General features: G+C 43.7%; 1 protein-coding gene across 1 annotated transcript in view; it reads right to left on the bottom strand.

Annotated features, from left to right (window-relative positions):
• Positions 1-994: 994 nt before the first annotated feature.
• The window catches only part of GSR (glutathione-disulfide reductase), a 59,978-nt gene continuing 41,628 nt past the window's right edge, over positions 995-19,344 (bottom strand). The window contains exons 8-13 of the mRNA XM_073018024.1: positions 17,035-17,121; positions 13,028-13,186; positions 7,476-7,587; positions 4,639-4,770; positions 3,586-3,719; positions 995-2,343 (exon numbers count right to left, since the gene is read on the bottom strand). Coding sequence (XP_072874125.1) covers positions 2,194-2,343; positions 3,586-3,719; positions 4,639-4,770; positions 7,476-7,587; positions 13,028-13,186; positions 17,035-17,121 — 774 coding nt within the window. The 3' untranslated portion in view covers positions 995-2,193. The remainder of the gene's footprint in view (positions 2,344-3,585; positions 3,720-4,638; positions 4,771-7,475; positions 7,588-13,027; positions 13,187-17,034; positions 17,122-19,344) is intronic.

A 19,344-nucleotide genomic window follows, 5' to 3' on the forward strand; every position in this document is an offset into this window, starting at 1 on the left:
CTGCAGTGAGCCGAGATGATGCCACTGCACTCCAGCCTGGGCAACAGAGTCAGGCTTGGTCTCCAAAAAAAAAAAAAAAAAAAGTCAGTGCAGTAACTGGCCATCACTAACCAGAAAGATAATCAGTAAAAGCTTAACAGAACACATAGTAAAGAATTCAGTGGGCCCGGCATGGTGGCTCATGCCTGTAATCCTAGCACTTTGGGAGGCCAAGGCGGGCAGATCACGAGGTCAACAGATCGAGACCAGCCTGGCCAACATGGTGAAACTCCATCTCTACTAAAAATACAAAAATAGCTGGGTGTGGTGGCATGCACCTGTAGTCCCAGCTACTCAGTAGGCTGATGCAGGAGAACTGCTTGAACCTGGGAGACGGAGGCTGCAGTGACCTGAGATCGCACCACTACACTTCAGCCTGGCGACAAAGGGAGACCCTGTCTCAAAAAAAAAAAAAAAAAAAGATTTCAGTAACACTGGATGACTAATGAAAATCATGGAAAAATTGAACTAGCTGGTAAAACCTAATAGAAATAAAGTGTTAAAGACCTAAATGATTTTTAGGCTTTTCTTCCAACTCGACCATTAATCTGCTAAATGTTGCGTTTATATCTTTGATCTTTATTTTTATACGAGAACTCTCTTTTCACCCCCGTAAGCACAGGCAACCGATTCTCCAATGTGAAATATCCTTAGAAAATGAACCAATTTCCTGTGTACCAGTTAAAGCTCACGGTAACAAATTTTATAAGAAGAAAAAGCTGTTAATTTTATTTTCAAATTTTTGGAAGATTTTCAGAAAAAAATAAAATGACAAGAACACATACAAATACTGAAATTATTCATTGAACTATAAACACTGAGCAGAGGAAGGGACTTTTGAAGTATCTGAATCCACCTCCTTCTGAAAGTAGGAATCACTTCTAAATGTCTCTCGTATCTGTTTTCAAGGTGGGTTTTTCCAGGAGGGTCCCAGCCTCCTCAAATCTTTCCCAAGTTTGATGCACTTCATCTCATAAAAATAATGCATACTTTTTTTTTTTTGAGACAGGGTCTTGCTCTGTTGTCCAAGATTGAGTGCAGTGGCACGATCAGGACTCACTGTAGCCTCACCTCACCCAAGCTCAAGTGATCCTCTCACCTCAGCCTCCCAAGTAGCTGGGACTACAGGTGCACACCACCACACTCAGGTAATTTTTTTTACTTTCTGTAGAGATGCAGTCTTGCTCTGCTGTGCATGCTGGCCTCAAATAAGTGGGCTCAAGTGATCCTCCTGCCTTGGCCTCCCAAAGTGCTAGAATTACAGGCCTGAGCCACTGGGCCTGGCCACAAACCATTTTTAATGATTAAAAAAAAAAAAAGAAAAAAGAAAATAAGGCAGGCCGGCTTCTCACATTACATACCTTTAGAAAAAGGTCACATCCCTGAAGCAGCTTTGTTATATGAAGAGCACAGTACTGGTTTCAAAAAATATATAAAGGTTCTGTGCACTGGTATTGTTTACATGTGAAGAATTGCCATCAACTTCTATGAAAATTAGCAGGCCGGCACAGTGGCTCATGCCTGTAATCCCAGTACCTCAGGAGGCCGAGGCGGGCAGATCACCTGAGGTCAGGAGTTCGAGACCAGCCTGACCAACATGGAGAAACCCCATCTCTACTAAAAATACAAAATTAGTCAGGCGTGGTGGTGCATGCCTGTAATCCCAGCTATTCGGGAGGCTGAGGCAAGAGAATCGCTTGAACCTGGGAGGCAGAGGTTGTGGTGAGCCGAGGTAGTGCCACTGCACTCCAGCCTGGGCAATGAGAACAAAACTCTGTCTCAAAAAAAAAAAAAAAAAAAAATAGCAAGTTCTGTTCATTCAAGTACATTAAGTTAATTGTACTTCACAAAGTTTTATATTTGGGATGAGGCTAAAACAGAAAAAAAAAAAAAAACTAGCACAGAGCTGTTAATAAAAAAAAAAACTTGAAAATATTAATTATTGTGAGATGTGATCAAATGAAAATCAATCCTGGATAACATTACAAATCTCTAACTCCATAAATAAGTTCTACTATGTACTAAAAATTTCCACTATCAGAAGATCCTGATTAAAATAAAGAAATACATAAAACTGAAACAGTAAGTCAATGTGATTGTTTCATTTCAGAAGATCTATGGGTCCCACTGCCAGCCACACGCGTCTCTGGGTTCTCAACGAAGTGTGACTAGCTCTTCTGAAGAGGTAGGGTGAATGGCGACTGTGTTGTCAAAGTCCGCCTTCGTTGCTCCCATCTTCACTGCAACGGCAAAACCTTGCAGCATTTCATCACATCCAAGTCCCTGCATATGGATCCCAACCACCTGGGAAAAAAAGAGAAACATCTTCTTTTCTTTTTCTTTTTCTTTTTTTTTTTTTTTGAGACAGAGTTTCGCTCTTGTTGCCCAGGTTGGAGTGCAATGGCATGATCTCGGCTCACTGCAACCTCCACCTCCTGAGTTCAAGCGCTTCTCCTGCCTCAGCCTCCCGAGTAGCTGGGATTACAGGCATGCACCACCATACCCAGCTAATTTTGTAATTTTAGCAGAGATGGGGTTTCACCATTTTGGCCAGGCTGGTCTTGAACTCCCGGGCTCAAGTCATCCACCCACCTCAGCCTCCCAAAGTGCTGGGATTACAGGCGTGAGTCACGTTGTCTGACCGATATTGTGATCTTAATTGATCTTAATTGAACCTATAAAGAGCCTCTGGTGATGGCCGGCTCTTCATATTATTCCTCTCCATATCGCATTTCTTAGTCTTGAGAAGAATGGACTAATAATGTTTGTCAACTGAATGAATGATAACTGGTATGAAGAAATAACTAAGAAGGAGCCTTCATGATTCAATATCCAGAAATCACAGGCTACTGAGGAATGTTCATGGCACCACCATGCCCAGCTAATTTTTGTATTTTTAGTAGAGACAGGGTTTCACCATGTTGCCCAGGCTAGTCTCAAACTCCTGAGCTCAGGCAATCTGCCTACCTCGGCCTCCCAAAGTGTTAGGATTACAGGCATAAACCACAGCGCCTGGCCTCTCCTCTTCTTTTTTTTTTTTTTTTTTTTTTTGCTTTGAGATGGAGTCTCACTTTGTCGCCCAGGCTGGAGTGCAGTGGCATGATCTTGGCTCACTGCAACCTCTGCCTCCCAGGTTCAAGTGATTCTCCTGCCTCAGCCTCCCGAGTACCTGGGATTACAGGTGCCTACCACCATGCCAGGCAAATTTTTCTATTTTTAGTAGAGATGGGGTTTCACCACGTTGGTCAGGCTAGTCTCGAACTCCTGACCTCAGGTGATCCACCTGCCTCAGCCTCCCAGCGTGCTGAGATTACAGGTGTGAGCCACCATGCCCAGCATCATCCTTATTTTTTAAAAGGAGTGGAACCTCCTTCTAGATGAAATATTATGAAGAACCCAAAATACATATAAGACAGATCAAAGTGGGCCTGCCCAGTTGAATCAGAAGGCTTACCGGCTTGGTCTCCCTCCTTTCCATCCCTGCAAAATACTGCCACCCCTGTCCATTTTGCAGAGCACTATTTAGTTTGCTGGATTTTTCCTTACCTTTTCTTCCTTGTTAGCACAGACCATTTTCATCACACATTTTGTTTTCCTTTTGGTAACTGCATGATACATCGGGGTAAAGCTGGTTGAATAGATCTTCACATTTTCTTCTCCATATTTATGAATGGCCTCATCTACAATGCACATTTAAAAAAAGCATCCATCAGAAAACTAAATAATTACACTGAACTATCAAAGAGGGAGATGGCCAGAAATAACATAACCCGAATCAAACCACGAGGAAATATCAAACCACACCAAAATGAGAGACATTCTACAAAATAAATGTCAGTGTCATATAAGACAAAAGAAAGGCTGAGGAATTTTGCCTCTAGATGAAAAGAAAGGCCGGGCACAGTGGTTTGTGCCGGTAATCCCTGCACTTTGAGAGATGGAGGCAGGTAGATTGCTTGAGCCTAGGAGATTGAGAACAGCCTGGGCAACACAGTGAAACCCTGTCTCTACAAAAAATTAGCCAGGCATGGTGGTGGTGCAGGTCTGGCAGTCCCAGCTATTTGGGAGGCTGAGGCAGAAGAATTGCTTGCACCCAGAGGCAGAGGCTGCAGTGAGCCGAGGTCATGCCAATGTACTCCAGCCTGGGTGACAGCGGGAGAGCTTGTCTCAAAAAAAAAAACCAAAAAAACAAAGAAAAGAAAATGATACTCAGTTTACGTAAGGGCCAGTTCTTAGGAAAGATATATTTGTGTGTGTGTGATGTGTGTGTGTAGAGCGAAAAAATGAAAAAGCAAAAATATTAAGGTTAGAGAGGAGTCCTTTGTACTATTTTTAGAGCTTTCCTTTAAATTTAAAATTAGTTCAAATAAAAAAGCTAGAAAAAAAAGATGAAAGAGATAGGGTGGTGTGAAGGAAAGATACTGTACACTCGAAGTAGTAGTAGGTGAAAAAACTGGAACTATGACAAGAGAGGAACTAAAAAGCAACGTAATCTGGGACTGAGATAGGTTTCATCAGCTGACAGCGACCTAATTTAAAGCTGAGGGCAGGGGAAAGAGGAAGGAAACCACAAATTACCTTCAGTTTTTAAATACCTACCTTCCGTGAGTCCTACTGTCCCAATAGGGGGGTGGCTGAAGACCACAGTTGGGATGTTGTTATAATCTAATTTGGAATCTTCCTTATGTTCAAAAAGTCGATGGGCAAGTTTTCGACCAGCAGCTATTGCAACTGTGGAGATATTTTAAAATCAGTGTTTATCTTACTGTCTATTTTAATATAGCTAAATTGTTCCGCTAGCCATTTATCCATCTAGTTTAATGCCCTAGTTCTGACAGTTTCATGCCATTGTTCATTACACTATCTAGACTACAGTGAAGACATACATGCCTCAGCAAACAACTCAAAATGACTGGCTTATGAGAATTCTATACATTCTATTACAGGTTGAGCATCCCTAATCCAGAAATTCAAAATCCAAAATCCAAAATGTCTGAGCACCATGATGCCACAAATGGAAAATTCCACACCTGACCTCATGTGAAGGGTTGCAGTCAAAAACGCAAAATTATGTCTCATGCACACAATTATTTAAAATATCGTATAAAATTACCTTCCGACTATGCGTATAAGGTGTATGTAAAACAGATGAATTCCGTGTTTCGACTTGGGTCGCATCTGCAAAATATCCCATTATGTACATGCAAATATTCCAAAATCTGAAATTGAAAACACTTCTGGTCCCAAGCATTTCAGATAAGGGATGCTCAACCTGTCTGGCCCCACTCCCAAAAGACACATGCACAAGTTCTCACTTACCTGGCAGTTAATCTACTTAATTAAGATATTAGCTTTTCAATACAATATTTATGGAACAAACTATATTAGTTTTGAGCATCTTTAGTTCTATTTTATAACTGTATTAACTTGAGAGTAAATAGTTTTGTTTTGTTTTGTTTTGTTTGAGACGGAGTTTTGCTCTTGTTGCCCAGGCTGGAGTGCAATGCCATGATCTCAGCTCACCACAATTTCCACCTCCCAGGTTCAAGCAATTCTCCTGCCTCAGCCTCCCAAGTAGCTGGGATTACAGGCATGCACCACCACATCCGGCTAATCTTGTATTTTTAGTAGAGACAGGGTTTCACCGTGTTAGGCAGGCTGGTCTCGAACCCCTGACCTCAGGTGATCTGCCCACCTTGGCCTCTCAAAGTGCTGGGATTACAGGTGTGAGCCACTGCACCTGGCAACAGTAATTTTTTTTTTTTTTACTTAAAAGTTTATTCTCAGCTGGGCGCAGTGGCTCATGCCTGTAATCCCAGCATTTTGCAGGGCCAAGGTCAGGAATTCCAAACCAGCCCGGCCAACATGGTGAAACCCCGTCGCTATTAGAAATACAAAAATTAGCCAGGTGTGGTGGTGTGTGCCTGTAGTCCCAGCTACTTGGGAAACTGAGGCAGGAGAATCACTTCAACCGGGAGACAGAGGTTGCAGTGAGCTGAGATTGTGCCACTGCACTCCCAAAGTGCTGGGATTACAAGCGTGAGCCACTGTGCCTAGAATCTTTATTATTATTATTATTATTATTATTATTATTATTTACAAGCGTGAGCCACTGTGCCTAGAATCTTTATTATTATTATTATTATTATTATTGTTGTTGTTGTTGTTATTATTATTATTATTAGACGGAGTCTCGCTCTGTTGCCAGGCTGGAGCAATGCGCCATCTCGGCTCACTGCAACCTCTGCCTCCCGGGTTGAAGCAATTCTCGTGCCTCAGCCTCCTGAGTAGCTGGGACTACAGGCTTGAGCCACCACGCCCAGCTAATTTTTGTATTTTTAATAGAAATGAGTTTCACCATGTTGGCCAGGATGCTCTTGATCTCTTGACCTCGTGATCCGCCTGCCTCGGCCTCACAAAGCGCTGAGATTACAGGCATGAGCCACCGTGCCCAGCCAAATCTTTATTTTTTTTAATAGAGACAACATCTCACTATGTTGCCCAGCCTGGTCTCAAACTACTAGACTCAAGCGATCCTCCTCCTTCAACCTCCCAAAGTGCTGGGAGCCACCACACCCAGCCAAGAGCAAGAACTTTCTAAAGGAACTAAAACGGTTTGAGTGTGTGACTGGCATAGGTTTCATATCCTGATATAAGGCCCTGGGATGTACTGGAATCGCTGATGATGTTCCAGAAGGGTACAGATTAATAGTAGATCAAGTGGCATCATTAATGGATAGAGATGGGACAGAGCTTGAAATGGTGCTTAGGAAGCGGGTTGAGGTATGGAATGCGGGAGAGAAGGAAATCAGCCTTGGTTGCATCAAGACCAGTCATACAAGAATGACAATCTAGGCTGTGTGTGGTGGCTCATCCCTGTAATCCTAACATTCTGGGAGGCTGAGGCAGGCGGACTGCTTAAGCCCAGGGGTTCAAGACAACACGGTAAAACCCTGTCTCTACAAAAAATGCACCTGTGATCCCAGCTACTTGGGAGTCTGAGGTGGGAGGATCACCTGAGCCCAGGAAGGTTGAAACTGCAGTGAGCCCATGATCATGCCACTGCACTCCAGCCTGGGTAAGAGAGTGAGACTCTGTCTACAAAAAAAAAAAGCCAATCTAAATTACTTCTTCCAAATGCCACTTCCTTCCACTGCCACCAAGCACAAGTCTGCTCCTAACTTAAGAGAGTTCCGCAAAGGGTCATCATATTGTCTGCATGAAAATTTCTGTCTCTGCTAAGCATTTTAAGTCTTTTATTCAGATAATGTCAGGTATCCAACCAATATCTATTTCAACACATTGTACCATTTTGACAACGTAAAGACACTCATCCTTTTAACTTTGCTTAAGCAGACTGCAGATTTGGCAGTGAAGAGCTGAATGGATCAGGTAACACACAGACCCTCCCTCACCAAGAAGGCAAGAGACCTTACCTGGAGTAAGAAGAGCTTTTCCACATACATCCCCCACTGCATAGATGCCTTTTACGTTGGTATTCTGGAATTCATCTACTATGATATGACCCTTGTCATCGGTTTGAATTCCCTAAAATTACAAAGAGACATCATGTAAACACTTGGCCCATCTACAAAAAAAGGTAGATCAAACCTCTGGATCTCCCTCCCTCATTTCACATGGGAACTGCAGCCAGGATCTCCAAGAAACCATGAGACTCAGCTGCAACATGGAAGGCATTTAAAGCTGGCAAGTTTCATGCTGGGTACAGTGGGCCCCCACCTGTAATCCCAGCACTTTGAGAAGCTGAGGAGGGAGGATCCCTTAAGCCCAGGAGTTTGAGATCAGCTTGGGCAACATAGTGAGATCCTGCCTCTATTAAAAACTTAAAAATTAGAAAAAAAAAAAGTTGGCAAGTTTCATATCTTTCTTAATGGACAAGGTAGTATTTTATCCACTTTTGAGGTGTTTTTTTTTTTTCTTGTTTTTTTTTTTAGATGGAGTCTCCTCTGTCGCCCAGGCTGGAGTGCAGTGGCTGGATCTCAGCTCACTGCAAGCTCCCCTTCCCGGGTTTACGCCATTCTCCTGCCTCAGCCTCCCGAGTAGCTGGGACTACAGGCGCCCGCCACCGCGCCCGGCTAGTTTTTTGTATTTTTTTAGTAGAGACAGGGTTTCACCGTGTTAACCAGGATGGTCTCGATCTCCTGACCCCGTGATCCACCCGCCTCGACCTCCCAAAGTGCTGGGATTATAGGCTTGAGCCACCGCGCCCGGCCTTGAGGTATTTTAGTGGGATTTGACACTGCAATGTACAATTCAACTGGCCAGGTAGACATGAAGAGGAATCACTCAACTATCAGGTGTGCCACTTGGAATCCCTCTGGAGTCCAGCTTTTCAACTTGTCCCATGGAAGCACTGCTCCTGAGGCACACTGACTTAAGCAGTCACCAAAAGCATATTTGTATGTTTATTTAGTTTTTTTTAGAGACAGGGTCTCACTCTGTTACCCAGGCTGCAGTACAGTGGTGTGATCATGGCTCATTGCAATCTTGACCTCCTGGGCTTAAGCAATCCTCCTGCTGCCTTAGCCTCCCGAGTAGCTAGGACTAGAGGCATGTGCCACCACCTGGATAATTTTTTAACATTTATTTATTTATTAAATATGAGATGGAGTCTCGCTCTGTCGCCCAGGCTGGAGTGTAGTGGCACAATCTCTGCTCACTGCAAGCTCCGCCTCCCCGGTTCACGCCATTCTCCTGCCTCAGCTTCCCAAATAGCTGGGACTACAGATGCCTGCCACCATGCCTGGCTAATTTTTTTGCATTTTTAGTAGAGACAAGGTTTCACCATGTTAGCCAGGATGGTCTCGATCTCCTGACCTCGTGATCCACCCGCCTCAACCTCCCAGAGTGCTGCGATTACAGGCGTGAGCCACCACGCCTGGCCTTTTAAATATGTTTTATAGAATAGGTCTTGCTGTTTCCCAGGCTGACCTCAAACTTCTGGCCTCAAGTGAGCTTCACGCCTAGATCTCCCAAAGGACTGGGATTACAGGTGTGAGCCACCATGCTGGGCCAAAAGCACATCTCTATGAAGCTTACCATTTTATCTTTAAAAATCCAAGCAACTTTTGCATTCTACTCTAAAACATACTGATGTTTTTTCCAGACTCCCAGAATAAAAGCAAAAACAAAACAAAACAAAAACCACATACTGATGTTTCCCTTAACCAAAAATCTTTCCCTTCATGGAGTCAAATTTTTGCTTTAAGAAGATGTGTAATGCTTATCATGTGGCTTTGCAAATCCTAAGCACATGTGAGCAGTAGAGATATGGCAGAAGTAGGAAGTAAGTAGCCATAGAGCTTAAGAGTACAACCAACCGGGTGCAGTGGTTCACGCCTGTAAATCCTAGCACTTTGGGAGGCCAAGGCGGGCAGATCATCTGAGGTCAGGAATTCGAGACCAGCCTGGCCAACATGGTGAAACCCTGTCTCTACTAAAAATACAAAAAATTAGCCAGGCGTGGTGGTGCATGCCCACCTACTTGGGAAGTCCCAGCTACTTGGGAAGCTGAGGCAGGAGAATCACTTGAACCCAGGAGGTGGAGATTGCAGTGAGCTGAGATGGCGCCACTGCACTCCAGCCTGGGCAACAGAACGAGACTCTGCCTGGAAAAAAAAAAAAAAAAAGTATAACCTTTGGTACGGATTCTACCAGAATTCAAATTCTAGCTCTGCAACTATGAGACCTTGTATAACCTCCTATTTATCAACAAATATTTGAGCTTCTATTACAAATGAGACTTTGACTTCATCACTGACAATACAGACATTCTCCCTACACCACAGAGTTTACAGCCCGGTCAATTATCTAGTATCTCTGTGCTCCTGGTTTCCTTATACCTTGCTGGTTGCTGGCAAGATTAAATTAGATTAGTAACATGTTGACAAGACCTAGCACATAGTAATCACTCAGTTTGCATTATATAAATATATCTTAATGTCAAATGAGACTGAACCTTTTTTTTTGCCTCATTCTTCAAAAATTTAGCAAATATAGGCTGGGTGCAACGGTTCATGCTTGTGATCCCAGCACTTTGGGAAGCCGAGGTGGGAGGATCACTTGAGCCCAGGAGTTCAAAATTAGCCTGGGCAATACAGCAAGACCTTGTGTCTACAAAAATTTTTTTAAAAAATTAGCCAGGTGTGGTGGATGAAGGTAGAAGGATCACTTGAACCCAGGAGTTTGATGCTGCAAGGCTGCAGTGAGCCACGATGGCACCACTGTACTCCAGCCTAGGTGACAGAGCAAGACCCTGTTCCAAAAAAAAACGAAGTTAGCAAATTTAGTTGAAAACTGGACCTACCAGTGCTTATATCTGTACGATGGCAAAATGTCTCTTGAAAGGTAAAAAGCGGAATGACTAGTTTTTTGTTGTTGTTTTCTTTTGGTTTTCCTTTTACTTTTTTTTTTTTTTTTTTTTTTGAGATGGAGTTTTGCTTTTGTCAACAGGGCTGGAGTGCAATGGTGTGATCTCGGCTCACTGCAACCTCCACTTCCTGGGTTCAAGTGATTCTCCTGCCTCAGCCTCCCAAGTAGCTGGGATTACAGGCATGCATCACCATGCCTGGCTAATTTTTATATTATTAGTAGAGACAGCATTTCATTGTGTTGCCCAGGCTGGTCTTGAACTCCTGACCTCAGGTGATCCACCCGTGTCGGCCTCCCAAAAAGCTGGGATTACAGGCATGAGCCACCACACCTGGCCGACGAGTTTTGTTAATATGAAAATAGGCAACTAGTTTTACTAAGTGTCATTGAACAAGATTACAATCAAAACATCTCCCTGAATATTTTCTGAGTTAACATGCAGAAAAATGACCTTTTACAGAAACAAAAAAGGAATCCATATTACAACAGAAATTTAGTATTAGAACATAAATCAAAATGGTATACACTGCTCAAGCAGCTCTATCAAATACATACACTCAGGCCGGGTGCAGTGGCTCACGCCTGTAATCCCAGCACCTTGTGAGGCCACGGTGGGTGTATCATCTGAGGTCAGGAGTTCGAGACCAGCCTGGCCAACATGGTGAAACCCTGTCTCTACTAAAAAAATACAAAACTTCAACGGGAGTGGCAGTGCACGCCTGTAATCCCAGCTACTTGGGAGGTGGAGGTAGGCGAATCGCTAGAACCCAGGAGGTGGAGGTTGTAGTCAGCTGAGATCATAACACTGTACTCCAGCCACAGCAACACAGCAAGACTCTGTCCCCCCTCCCCCCCCCAAAAAAATCAAAATAAATATATGCACCTCAAACATAAAATATTCTATTATTACTAATAGAGTAGTATAGCACATCAGAAAAATCATCATCATTATCAACAGCAGGTGAACACTCACTGTGTTCATAATGTAAGCTAGGGTCTCAGTTATAAATTGCTTTGCATGCACTTTTTCATTTACTCTTCTCTATAACCCAGTGAGGCAAGGACTTTTTTCATTCCCATTGTGAATATGAACCACTTGAGGCAGAGAAATTAAGCTGCTTGCTCAAAGCCATGCAACTGTTATGTCACAAGAACTAAGGTTCAAATTCGGGTCAAACTCTGGGAACCACTCCCCAAGCTCCCACTCTAGATTTTACTTCGACATTTAAAAGAACAAGTAAAAATGCCAACTGTCCACAAATATAGACAGTGTGGGTAGAGCCAAGAGAGACAGCTTCATATCTGTTACCATCCCTGTGTACAATGTACAAGACAGTTACCCACCCAGCAATCTGGATTACCTACTGCAGATGCTAAGAGATCAGCACAGGACTTGAAAGAGACATTCACATAGCGAAAACAAAGTCTGTAAGAGGGAGGCCAGTAGGAAACTAGGTTAGAGGTGGCAGGCTGGCTGGGCATGGAGGCTCAGGTTTATAATTCCAGCACTTTGGGAGGCCCAGGTGGAAGGATCACTTGAGGCCAGGAGTTCAAGAGCAGCCTGGGCAACATAGTGAGACTCCATCACTATAAAAAACTTAAAAATTAGCCAGGTGTGGTGGCACACTCCTGTAGCTCCAGCTACTTGGGATGCTGAGGCAGAAGGATCAGTTAATCCCAGGAGTTCAGGACTGCAGTGAGCTATGATCATGCCACTGTACACTAGCCTGGGTGACAAAGCAAGACCCTGTCTCAAAAAAAAAGAAAAGAAAACTGAAAAGAAAAAGGCCAGATGTGGCGGCACACGCCTATAGTCCCAGCACTTTGGGAGGCTGAGATGGGCGAATCGCTTGAGCCGAGGAGACCAGCCTGGGCAACGTGGTGAAATCTCATCTCTAAAAAAAATAAAAAATAAAAAATAAAAAAATTAGCTGGGCATTGTGGCACACATGTAGTCGCACCTACTCCAGAGGCTGAGGTAGCTGGATCACTTGAGCCCAGGAGGTTGAGACTGCGGTGAGCTTTGATCACACCACTGAACTCCAGCCTGGGTGACAGAGCAAGGATTTGTTATCTAACACCTAACTATCATGTAGAATATGATAAGAAAAAGATATACAACCAAATAAACAATTGAGTAAATAGCATAAAAAGATAACCCACAAAAAAGAAAATACAAGTGACTCTTAACCAAGTGAAAAGATACTCAACCTCACTCAGATAAATACAAATTAAAATTACACTGACACCATTTTTTTCTAATCAGATTGGCAAAACCCCAAAAATTTAATTAACAAGCTTGGTTATAAATCAGCAGGCACTCATACACTGCTGGTAATAATGCAAATTGTCTCAAAACAAAAACAAAAACAAAAAACAAAACCAGAAAAGAAAGGAAAAGGAAAGAAAAGAAAACCCCTTTTTTTTTTTAATTTCAAAGGAAGAAGCAATGAAATTTGATCACAAACTGAATACATGGAAAAAAGAGAAAAGAATCCAACAGAATCCACCCAAGTTTTGAGTGTCTGGGGCGAAAATAAAACCACAGGACTCCTAGTAGATTCACGAATGTTTTGGGTAGACCAAGCCAGCTTACCAGTTTGTCTAAACTCAGACCCTTGGAATTTGGGTCCCGCCCAATGGCCCAGAGCAGGCAGTCAACATCTGGAATCATGGTCATGACGGGTAGGCTACCAGGAACTGCAGTAACCATGCTGACTTCCAAGCCTGATGAAGTCTTTTTAACCTCCTTGACCTATTGGCAAATAAAATGTGTTACACGTGTGTGGAGGCTGGGGGAGGACAGGGGAAGAAGGAAAGCAAATACTGAGGAAACTAGAATTTTTAGCATTAAAGAAAATTCCCACTGAATCCCACAAACGAACATAGACATACACTTTTACGCAAAGACCACCAACACTAGAACTCCCTTAAATCAAGCCTGTTCCCTGGGTTGATCCAAATCTTCTAGTCAGAGGTTGGGAGTGTCAGCTCATGACACCATTGTAATGCCTCACTTTAAAAACAAGTGTTTTAAAGTGTACTGCTGGAAAACTGTAATAACTTTTTTTTTTTGGAAGTCTCGCTGTGTTGCCCAGGCTGGAGTGCAGTGGCGCGGTCTCAGCTCACTGCAAGCTCTGCCTACCAGTTTTGCGCCATTCTCCTGCCTCAGCCTCCCGAGTAGCTGGGACTACAGGTGCCCGCCACCATGCCCGGCTAATTTTCTGTGTTTTTAGTAGAGACAGGGTTTCACTGTGTTAGCCAGGATGGTCTCGATCTCCTGACCTCATGATCCACCCACCTCAGCCTCCCAAAGTGCTAGGATTACAGGCATGAGCCACCGTGCCCGGCCCTGTAATAACATTTTAAGTGGTACACCTAAGCACAGTGCTTCGAAAGCAGGCCATTGCAGCATCACTAGGAAACTTTTCCAAACTGCACAATTAGTGCCTCTCCCTGGATATATATATATGTGTATATATATAAAATAAATATGCACATATGTATATGTAAAAATATATACTTATAAATAAAATATACATATATTTATATTAAAACATAAATATATAAATACATATTTATATATAATATAAATATATAAATACATATTTATATATAAGTAAAATATAAATATATAAATACATATATAAATAAAATATAAATATATAAATATGTATATATAAATAAAATATAAATATATAAATAAAATATAAATATATAAATACGCATTTATATATAAATAAAATATAAATAAATATATATGTAAATAAAACATATATTTATGTATTTATTTATTTTTCTTTAAGAGACAGGGGCTTGCTCTGTTGCCCAGGCTGGAGTGCAATGGCAAGATCAGCCTCCTGGGCTCAGGCTCTCCTCCCACTTCAGCCTCCTGGGTAGCTGGGACAACAGGCACGTGCTACCTCATCTGGCTAATTTTTAAATTTTTCATAGAGATGGCGTCTTGTTATGTTGCCCAGGCTGGTCTCTAACTCATGGCCTCAACTGATTCTCCTCCTGCCTTGGCCTTGCAAGTGCTGGGATTACTGACGTGAGCCACTGTGCCTGGGATCCCTATATATTCTTAAGTGGAATGAAGGGAGGTAAGACTTGGGCTGGGAGAGTGGAGAAAATAAATAGTCTACTGAAGGTCCTAAGATGGTTATGATGGTAGTCTCCACCACCAGCCCAGCATTTTTACATTCACAATTTTATTTGATGTGGTCTATACTGAAAAGGTGAGGCTGTGTGGGGGAAGGGAAGATCATTTTTAAAAGGCTAATTCTCTAGGAAAATTCTGCCTGAAATTCAAGTGATTGCTTGAGGAATAAAGCACTTTGTAATTCTATCTACAAAATTCAAAGGGTATGATTTAAAATTAGATTCTAGGCTGGGCATGGTGGCTCACACCTGTAATCCCAACACTTTGGGAGGCCAAGGCTAGGGGATTACTTGAGCTCAGGAGTTTGAGAACAGCCTGGGCAACATAGCGAGACTCCATCTCTACAATTTTTTTTTTTTTTTAATTAGCCAGCCATGGTGGCATGCACCTGTAGTCCCGGCTGCTCAGGAAGCTAGGTGGGAAGATCGTTTGAGCCCAGGAGTTGGAGACTGCAGTGAGCAGTGATCGTGGAACTGCACTACAGCCTGGGCAACACAGCAAGACCTTGTGTCAAGAAAAATAATTTAAAAAATGAAAGATAGAGACCGGGCACGGTGGTTCATGCCTGTAATCCTAGCACTTTGGGAGGCTGAGGTGGGCAGATCGCTTGAGGCCAGGAGTTCAAGACCAGCCTGCTAACATGGTGGAACCCCATCTCTACTAAAACAAAATACAAAAATTAGCTGGGCATGGTGGCAGTGCCTGTATTCCCAGCTGAGGCAGGAGAATCACTTAAGCCTGGGAGGTGGAGGTTGCAGTGAGCTGTGACTGTGCCACTGCACTCCAGCCTGGGTGACAGAGCGAGATCCTGTCTCAAAAACAAAAAAAAAACAAAACAAAAAACAAAAAAAGATAGGCTGGGCACAGCGGCTCACACCTGTGCTCCTTGGGAGGCTGAGATGAGCGGATCACTTGAGGTCAGGAGTTGCAGACCAGCCTGGCCAAAATGGCGAAACCCCGTCTCTACTAAAAATGCAAAAATTAGCCAGGCATGGTGGTGCATGACCGCAATCCCAGCTACTCAGGAGGCTGAGGCAGGAGAACCCCTTGAGCCTAGGAGGCAGAGGTTGCAGTGAGCCGAGATGGCACCACTGCACTCCAGCCTGGGCAACAGAGCGAAATTCTATCTCAAAAAAAAAAAAAGACAAAAATTAGACTCCGTATTATTTCCTAAAAAATAAGTATAAATCTAAAAAAATTAAGGATGTATAATAAGGCAACTGAGCACAAAAATCAGTTTTAAAATCCAAATTTAAAAAATCAGAGGCTGGGTGTGGTGAGTCACGCCTGTAATCCTAACACTTTGGGAGGCCAAGGTGGGCAGATCGCTTCCGCTCAGGAGTTCAAGCCCAGACTGGCCAACATGGCAAAACCCTATCTCTACAAAAAATACAAAAAAATTAGCCAGGTGTGGTGGCATGTGCCTGTAGTCCCAGCTACTTGGTGGGGGCAGAGATGGAAGGATTGCTTGAGTCTAGGAGGCTGAGGATGCAGTGAGCTGAGATTGCACCACTGCACTCCAGCCTGGGTGACAAAGCGAGACACTGCCTCAACAAGAAAAAAAAAAAAAAAAATCAAAGTTCATCTAAATTCAATTGCCAGGTTTCTAATATTTTACCCTTGACTTCAATGCTGTAATGTAAAATACAGCTTTTTTTTTTCTTCTTTTGAGATGGAGTCTCGCTCTTGTTGCCCAGGCTGGAGTGCAACGGGGCAATCTCTGCTCACCGCAACCTCCACCTACTGTGTTCAAGTGATGCTCCTGTCTCAGCCTCCTGAGTAGCTGGGATTACAGGCATGCGCCACCACACCCGACTAATTTCGTAGTTTTAGTAGAGATGGGGTTTCTCCACGTTGGTCAGGCTGGTCTTCAACTCCTGACTTCAGGTGATCCGCCCGCCTCGGCCTCCCAAAGTGCTGGGATTACAGGTGTGAGCCGACGCACCCAGCTGGGTTTTTTTTGTTTTTCTGTTTTTTTTGTTTTTTGTTTTTTTGAGACGGAGTCTCACTGTTGTCGCCCAGGCTGCAGTGCAGTGGCACAATCTCGGCTCACTGCAACCTGTGCCTTCCGGGTTCAAGCAATTCTTCTGCCTCAGCCTCCAGAGTAGCTGCGATTACAGGTGCACAACACCATGTCCGGCTAATTTTTGTATTTTTAGTAGAGACAGGGTTTCACCATGTTGGCCAGGCTGGTCTTGAAGTCCTGACTTCAAGTGATCCGCCCACCTCAGCCTCCCAAAATGCTGGGATTACAAGCATGAGCCACCGTGCCCGGCCAAAATACAGCTTCTTAGGAGGAAGGAAATGATCGGGAGTACTCTAGAGGGGGAATATACGGACTGGGGTAGACAGTGTTTGTGTTTTAAACTAACTGGGCGAAGCCACAGGCAGAAAGTGTGATCGACTGGGGACCATGTGCGTGCCTGGGCTCAGCATCGTACCTGGGAGAACTTCAGCACCTCCACGCCAGCGTTCTCCAGCTCCTCCGTGCAGTTGGTGCTGATCATTGAATCAAAGCTTCTAAGTACCTGCACATCAACATAGGGATGGGTAATGGGAGAGGAAGAAACCTTGAGCAAAGAGACACCTACAGACTTAGCAGGGAAACTTCAGCATATCTCTCCCCTAATTATTTCCTCCTTACTTATGTCAATATTGGGAATGGAGTATTAATAAATTCCCTACTTTCCTACGTCACCATCACCATCTGCAACACATACGACTTCACCAACTCCTGTCTTACAGTTAAATGGACAGTCATTGTCCACTGTCTTCTCGCAAAGCTTGCTTCTCTTTTCCTTAAGTCCAGGGAACAGAAATTCTCTTTCCACTTTTCGTATCTCAAGGTCTGCTTTCTCTGATATGATTGAAGGGAAGGTTCACTAGTAAAATCTTGTCTAGCCATAAATCTCAACAGGTTGTCCTTGAAGATATATCTACGATCATCCACATATGGAGTTCAGGTGGGAGGTCATGAGTTCTTCACAGAGTAGTTCTTTTCCTTTTCTTTTTCTTTCTTCTTTTTTTTTTTTTTTTTTTTGGAGAGGGAGTCTTGCTCTGCCACCCAGACTAGAGTGCAGGGGTACCATCTCAGCTCACTGCAACCTCCACCTCCCGGGTTCAAGCAATTCTCCTGCTTCATCCTTCCGAGGAGAAGGGATTACAAGCACCTGACATCATGCCTGGCTAATTTTTGTATATTTTTGGTAGAGACAGGGTTTCACCATGTTGAGCAGGTTGACCTCAAACTCCTGACCTCAGGTGATACGCACACCTCGGTTTCCCAAAGTGCTGGGATTATAGGCATGAGCCCCCATGCCCGGCCAGAGTAGCTCTAAAATGGAGTTAACACTGGGACAGGAAAAAGGAGAATGAACTTGGTGCATTCGGGATGGGAGACGGCAGGAAGCCCAAGTCGGATGTGGCTCTCTGCAAAGCAGCCAATTTGACAGATGCAGGAATTGCCCCCTCTTATTGACAGACTGCTGCAGTTTATTTACGTATTTACATATAAATTCAAGCCAGGAACTCCTCTGCCTTTCCCCAATACTTACCTGTGAAAAAATTTTTCAGGACCTAAACCTCGTGGAACTAATTATATAATCAGTTTCAAAGTCACAGAGAAAGTTCCTTGAAGTACATACTGCCTAGGATTCTCAGAATCCCTGTCTCCCTCCATCTGCTCACATAAGAATTAGAATCAGGCCAGGTGCCGTGACTTACACCTGTAATCCCAGCACTTTGGGAGGCTGAGATGGGCAGATCACAAGGTGAGCATCCTGCCTTGGCCTTGCAAGTGCTGGGATTACAGGTGTGAGCCATTCTGCCCGGGATCCCTGTATATTCTTAAGTGGAATGAAGGGAGGTAAGACTTGAGTTGGGAGAGTGGAGAAAATATACTGAAGGTCCTAAGATGGTTATGATGGTAGCCTCCACCATCAGTCCAGCATTTTTACTGGTCTTGAACTTGAAAGACCATCTTGGCTAACATGGTGAAACCCCATCTCTACTAAAAATACAACAAATTAGCCAGGCGTGCTGGCGGGCGCCTGTAGTCCCAGCTACTCAGTAGGCTAAGGCAGGAGAATGGTGTGAACCCAGGAGGCGGAGCTCACAGTGAGCTGAGATGGCATCATTGCACTCCAGCCTGGGCAATAGAGCGAGACGCCATCTCAAAAAAAAAAAAAGAAAAAAGAATTAGAATCATAGCATCTTGGTAGTTAGGGATCTGATAAATTCTGTCCCTGCAGAACTAGGTCCCAAAGGCATTATGTGGCTTACCTAAGTCACAAATTTGTTAGGAACAGTCAGCTGCCCAGGCTAGAGTGCAATCATCTTTGCTCACTGCAGCCTTGACCTCCTGGATTCAAATGATTCTCCTACCTCAGCCTCCCAAGTAGCTGGAACTACAGTCGTATACCACTACGCCTTGCTAATTTTTTAATTTTTTGTAGTAGAGATGGGGTCTCACTATGCTGCCCAGGTTGGTCTTGAACTCCTCCCTGCTACTTGGGAACCTGAGGCAGGAGGATAGCTTGAGGCCAGGAGTTCGAGACCAGCCTGGGCAACATAGTAAGATCTCATCTCTAAAAATAGATAAAAATTAGTCAGATGGCACATGCCTGTAATTCCAAGCACTTTGGGAGGCCGAGGTGGGCAGATCACTTGAGCTCAGGGGTCTGAGACCAGTCTGGGCAACATGGCAAAACCTTGCTGGGTGTGGTGGCATGCTCCTGTAGTCCTAGCTATTT

Source organism: Chlorocebus sabaeus, chromosome 8, assembly GCF_047675955.1.
Source record: "Chlorocebus sabaeus isolate Y175 chromosome 8, mChlSab1.0.hap1, whole genome shotgun sequence".
Taxonomy (NCBI): Eukaryota; Metazoa; Chordata; class Mammalia; order Primates; family Cercopithecidae; genus Chlorocebus; species Chlorocebus sabaeus.